Genomic DNA, 6,249 nt, shown 5'->3' on the forward strand with positions numbered 1-6,249 from the left:
TGAAAAATTTTTCACATACGCATTTTTTGATAAAAAAATTAGTTTTTGAAAATATGCCATCTATGCACTCTACAACAATTTGAGTTATGATTTTTATTTTATTTTACACTGAAGTTATACAAAAATTTAATGGGCTACAAAACTACATACTCAAAAAAATTCTAAAAAAATTAAAAAAATTGGTAAGTGTGTAATACTCAATTTCGGTGTAAAAAAAAATTCAAAACTCAAATAACTTGAGTGCATCCCGCAATACTATACTTAAATATTGCGCAATACTTAGAGCTACCATTGCGATTTTTTTTTAATTTTTTTTTGAGATGACATATCTTCAAAAACTAATTTTTTTTATCAAAAAATGTGTGTGAAAAATTTTTCAAGAAAAAAAATTAAAAAAATACTTCTTTTCATAGAGAATTTAGATGTGTGTATGTTTAATTTTTTTCAAATTTTTTCTTCGCCCATTCCTGAGATATTTGGAAAACTATTAAATCGATTTGTTTTTGTGCTGAAAAGTTTTTAAAAATGTATTAATCAAGCTCAAGCTTCATATTTATTTATTATATATGTTAATCAATCAACCCTAAAAATTTGAAACAAATCAAACACATGAAGTGTGAACCCCGTCCATTTTGGTGTGGAACGTCCCATATATGTGGATATACAATTTAATATATTGAATTAGTTAAACAGTAAGCAAAATGAAACATCACCGATAAAGTTAAAAACTGGCCGATTAATTTTAAATACAAATTCGTAAACATAAATTAAGCTTGTAACTGTAATAAGTACATATGAATCAGTTAATTACCAAAGGCAATAAATCAAAATTTTTTCGATATGAAAATTTTGATGCAGTTCGGTTTGTTCAAAGTAGCTCTGTTGAATTGCATCAAATATGCAATATCGAAAATATTCTGACTTATTTCCTTTGGTAATTAACCGATTCATATATAAGTATGTGTACATACATATGTACGCACTTATTTGAATTTATTGTAAATTACAGCAAATGAAGTTAAGCCCGCACTTAAAAACTCAAATTGTTTTTGTGTTTTTATGTCCTTAAATTAACGTTTCGATTGAGTAGCTTTACGATTATTCATCAAAATTTAAACACCATGCTTTTCAAACAAATTTCATAGTCTGGGTACATCCCATTGCATACTTATGTATGTATATATTTTTTTACATTTGCATACCTAGATACATCATACATACATACATATATATGTTTGTAGCAGTGCTCAATAATCAGTCAAGTTCAATGACGAATGCGTCCAATTAAACTCATTTCACACAAAGGCGCATACATACATATTAGTTTCCCGTAAAATTCTATATACATACGTAAAAAACCTAAAAATTTTCACGCTTTTTTATCTAGGGGAAAATTAAAACACCTTATGCTATTTAAGCGTTGAAAATTGTGTGCGGCATATACAAATTCCATTCAACAGAGGAAGTGTGAACAACAATTGGAGTAGTCAGAGTCAGAGCTAAGCGCAGTTAAAGTACTCGTACTCATAAAATAAATATTAAAATTTTTGAACTAAAACTGTAAAAAAAAAAATGAAATTTCTGCTTTTCTGTTTTTTGTGCATAAATGCCATTGCACTTTCGGTAATTAAACGCAATAAATATTAGCGAAATTCACAAACCGCATTAAGTAAATTTTCCATATTCTCTCTCTTTCACAGTTGACAGCAGCGCAATATGTGGATCCTTACGCTACACCACTACCACAATTTTCGCAGCTAAGCAGTACGCCGTATAACGGGTATGGACAAAATATACGCATTCGGCCTTGGGTCATTGGGCAATATGCTTTCCCCAATTACCCAAACTATTGGAATAATAATAACAATAATCCTTACAGTTATCTATATAATACGAATAGTAATCCCTACAACATATACAATCCGTATAATAAATATAATCCCTACAATCAATATAATCCTTACAACCAGAATACAGGAACGAATACATATTGGAATGGATACGCTTGGGTAAACAGTTTTCGTTCGGCAAGTAGAACTAGAAAGTGAAAAGGTGAAAATTCTAACTTGTAAGAGACCTGCATTGGACTCTTTGGTCATTATAGTATTTATTTATTGTATTTATATATTTAAAATTGTGTGAATTGTTGTAAAAAAAATATAGAATTTCCTTTGTTTAACTTAAAGTTGGAACATTTAATTATTAGTTATGGATTCAGATAAAGTTCTAGGTTTGCAGAAATATTGAAGGAGAAGTCCAAAAATATAAGCAGGCATCCATACGAACTGACGGTCGAAGCAACCTCTGGATCCGTCAGCATATCGACAGGTCCTGGGCGGCATTCACAGGTTATCAGTCTCAAGTTACGTAGATTCCAGACCTGAGAATGCAATTCTGGGCACACAACCACCAGCTTTTACTGAAAAACTAATTTTTTTTTTTCAAATTTTAAATGCTTGTGTGAGGAATTAAAAATAGATGAGCGAAAAACGAAAAATCTACGAACTTTTCAGTTAAGTAAGCATGCATTGCGATACCATCCCTGAGTGTTTTGCACCCGAAGATATATTTCATAGTGATTACAAGAACAAATTGTAATTGTATAGAGAATGGAACATTTGTGATTCACCCAAGTTCGTCTGAGAAAAGTACCTGTTACACCACCTAACATTAATTTCATTTATACAGAAGCTTGGAAAATTTTTCACGGTTTACTGCCATTTTAATGAAGTTCATGTAAGTACGCTGTTTTGTGTTTTGTTTTTTGTTTTTTTTTTTTTTGATTTTCGGGTTATTGGCCAGACTAAATAATAGAAATGCACTGCCACATTTGGCTAGACAGGCAAACGCTTATATAAAAAAAATTAAATTATATAATACACGTGAGCAACTGCTAAGTAGTCGTAATCAACTTAGCAGCTGTTGTAATTAGTACAAAAGGTCTAACTGTTACAAGAAATAACGTAACAATCGTCCACACTTCTACCCATTCATAGCCAAAAAATCTCGGCATGGGAATACAATGTTACTAGCTAAGCATGATTTAGATAGACAAAAGCAAGCAATTGTCTACGCAGTGAAGACGCAAGCGACGATGACTTAAAACACATGCAATGGATTAGCAAACCCTGCAGGAAATTCTAGAGACCCTTTGTTCAAAAATATATCGACATATTTATGTATATTAGAGCGGTACAATTTTTGTATGGGGGATAAAAATTTGATCCTAGAAAACGGAGCACGCGCTAAATTTTTCCCGTTTGTTATTTGTAATATCTGTGCCAACTTTTAATTTTCTACTGTAACCAATACAGGGTGCTCAATGACCTTGAAATGCGTTACTGGATCGCTGTGAAAATGGAAGAAATATTAGTGATTTTTATAAAAAGTTACTGTTGCCATGACAACTGAAGCTTGTGATATTTTCTTAGATAATTTAAATTTGAAATGTTTTTAGGTTGCTTAACCAATTGTTTGATTAATGTACATATGCACACAATTCTTCTAGAGTAAAATATGAGCGTTATGAGCATTCTTTTTATTTATTATTTAGAAGCTTAAAGTTTGGTATAAGCAACTCTTTCCGCAAGAGGAAAAATTTTGGTGCCAAACCCTATATTGGAAGATTTTTTTCTGGACCACTCTAATGTATATGTAACAAATTTGATATTATGATACAGCTAGTACGGGTTTCTATTGAACAAATGAAATTTGAAAAAATTTCATACTGGTTTAAACTTATTATTAAAGGGCTGTTTGCAGCTCTCAAGAAAAATGACAAGAAATATTTTTCATCATTTCTGTTGTTTGAAAGGGTACTTCGCTTTTGCTGTAAATTTTCTTGAAGAAATTATTATGCGAAAATTTTTTCTTGACAGATGAAAACCGACTTAAGAAATTTTGCCTGAAAAAATATCTTTTCCATTTCTAGTGTGTCCTTTTATATGCATTTTTCGATTTTTTTTTATTTTAAAAGCTGCCCTTGAATGCCTGCTTATACAAACAAATATTTAATAAAGGTAAGCCGATACTTGATGATCCACTTGATGAAAGCTTTTTAAATTAAAAACTCTCCAAAGTTTTACAAAAAATTACTTATTATACAATGCCAGTTTCAAATTTCCTGCAGGTAAAGTCATGTTTACATATGTACGTAGATACGAGTAAGTGCACGTTTATCACACACTTTATTGTTTTCGTTTGAAGAGCATTGTTTGAGAGTGTCTTTATGAAAGCTTTTCAACGTTGACCTCAAGCGGAAGATCTGCGGTGTCATGGTCAATGTAAGTGTATGACATTTATGTTGCATATAAATATTTTATAACAGCATTTAACAGTTTCATTGTACAGGTATTTATGGCATGGTTCTTGTGGTAATCACTAACGGTGAAAGTAACAATAGGTGCATTTGTTGATTTGAGAGAAAAAAATGCTTTTAATACACGTAGTTAGAAGCTACGAGTATTTTGGAAATGTTGATATAACGGTTTGCTGCTGTAATAATATCTTCACTACAGAATATGCTCGATAATGGATAATATTTATGACATTACACTTAAGTTCTGTAGGAATGATTATCTAAGAAACCGTTGGAAATTGAAATTTCTTTAACAGTGAATGCATCGATTACTTTGTTCAATGGATGGATGCACTGTATGGCATATACAAAAGGGACCAATACGGATTTGCCATCAGAACGATTAAACCAACCATAAACTCGACGTGATAATGCCAGAGTGTCGCTCTACTGTATTTTATTTATTTATGCTTTATTATTATATGTACATATATTACCTACCCTCGTGTATAGGAATATCTTCTAAGGAAGCCTTTTATTCTCCAAACAGCATCAAATAATTTGTCGATGATGAGGTATTACTTAAAATGTAATAATTCTTTCGTCTGAGGTGCAGCACTTGTCTTGTGTGGAGTTCAATGAAAATTTGAAAAAAAAAATTTTTTTTCTTCAGCGAAACTCGTCAGCAGATGGTTAAGTAACTGTGGATATCAATCGCGTAGCTACAATACTAAATGTCACATTAATGCGGAGCTTGTTAAATCCGGAATTCAGTTAGACAGAAGGTTTCGGAGCCAGAGGTCTATCATCGTTGCTTCTCAAAGTGATGGAGATACTTCGCGTCAACTGATTAATCGCCGGCTTACTTTTGAGAACTTCGATGCTGAACAAATTTATTGCATAGCTAAGTTTTGTGTGCAGACCAGTGTAATTAATAAATAAATTAATATTAGTAGTGTCGTTACATCATTCTAAACTACGCATGGCTACGACGCGTGTCAAAACCCGTTTACCACAAGACGAGGAACCGGCTATGTTTCCCTAACAACAAACATTCAGAAAATTGTTACTTTTTGCATGTAGCGAAAAGGAGGGAAACGAAAACAATATGACGTCACAAAGTAGGTGAATGAATACGTTTGTAAATATGTACATATGTATATTCATATAATCATATGTACATATATACAGTGACTCAAACAAATATTCACACGGTGATTTTTTTTTATATTTTTTTAAATATTTTTTTATTTTTTTTTGTTATTGTTTTTTCTTTTTTTTTATAGAAAAACATTGTTCGCGCTTTAACCAAAAAACCTTGTTATTCCGAGTTTAAAACTTCATACAGTGATTCGAAAAATTCAAGAAATTTTCATAAAAATTTTACACATTTTAATTCGAATATTTAGAAAATTTTTGGCTATACAATTTTGTAGCGCATAAGGCATTAAAGTCCAAGTTGCACCCGGCTAAAAAATTGCGTTGCTTTTTTATCATTTTTTGGCTGACAGCTTTTAGTATGACAAGCGTAATTTATTAAAACAGCCGCTGATTTTTTAACACTTTTTGGCTTATTCCATAAGAAATTCATGTTTTTATGAAAAAAGTGCCAAAATCTGTTAAAAAAAAATTATTAAAAATGAACGGCACCTTTTAGGCGATTGAAACTTGCAATTTGTTCTACTAAAATTGTATGGGCTATAAAACTGCATACCCAAAAATTCAATAGAAACTTTTATTAAAAAATTTAAAATTTATTGTTGAAAATTTTAATAAAGTTTGAAACTGTGATTTGTATGGTTTTTGTTGAATCATCAGCAATGTTTCTACAAACATACATATATAAAAAAATTAAACTGGAAAAACATTAGGAATTTAAAAAAACAAAAAAACCAACATATGAACACTTATTTGAGCCACTGTATTATTATTATTTTTTTTACTAGACTAAA

General features: G+C 30.8%; 1 protein-coding gene across 2 annotated transcripts; it reads left to right on the forward strand.

Annotated features, from left to right (window-relative positions):
* Positions 1-1,422: 1,422 nt before the first annotated feature.
* Positions 1,423-2,141, forward strand: LOC118747718 (insoluble matrix shell protein 4). Of its 2 annotated transcripts, XM_036481818.1 has the most exons (3): positions 1,423-1,623; positions 1,701-1,780; positions 1,880-2,141. In XM_036481818.1, exons 1-3 carry the CDS (start codon positions 1,573-1,575, stop codon positions 2,046-2,048), a joined length of 300 nt encoding a protein of 99 aa, XP_036337711.1. In that variant the 5' UTR covers positions 1,423-1,572; the 3' UTR covers positions 2,049-2,141. The 2 variants fall into 2 exon arrangements, with proteins under 2 accessions (XP_036337711.1, XP_036337710.1); XM_036481817.1 differs by having other exon boundaries at positions 1,460-1,623; positions 1,701-2,076.
* Positions 2,142-6,249: the final 4,108 nt, after the last annotated feature.

The sequence above is a fragment of the Rhagoletis pomonella genome, unplaced genomic scaffold, assembly GCF_013731165.1.
Source record: "Rhagoletis pomonella isolate Grant_MI unplaced genomic scaffold, Rhpom_1.0 Rhpom_scaffold_00012, whole genome shotgun sequence".
Lineage (NCBI taxonomy): Eukaryota > Metazoa > Arthropoda > Insecta > Diptera > Tephritidae > Rhagoletis > Rhagoletis pomonella.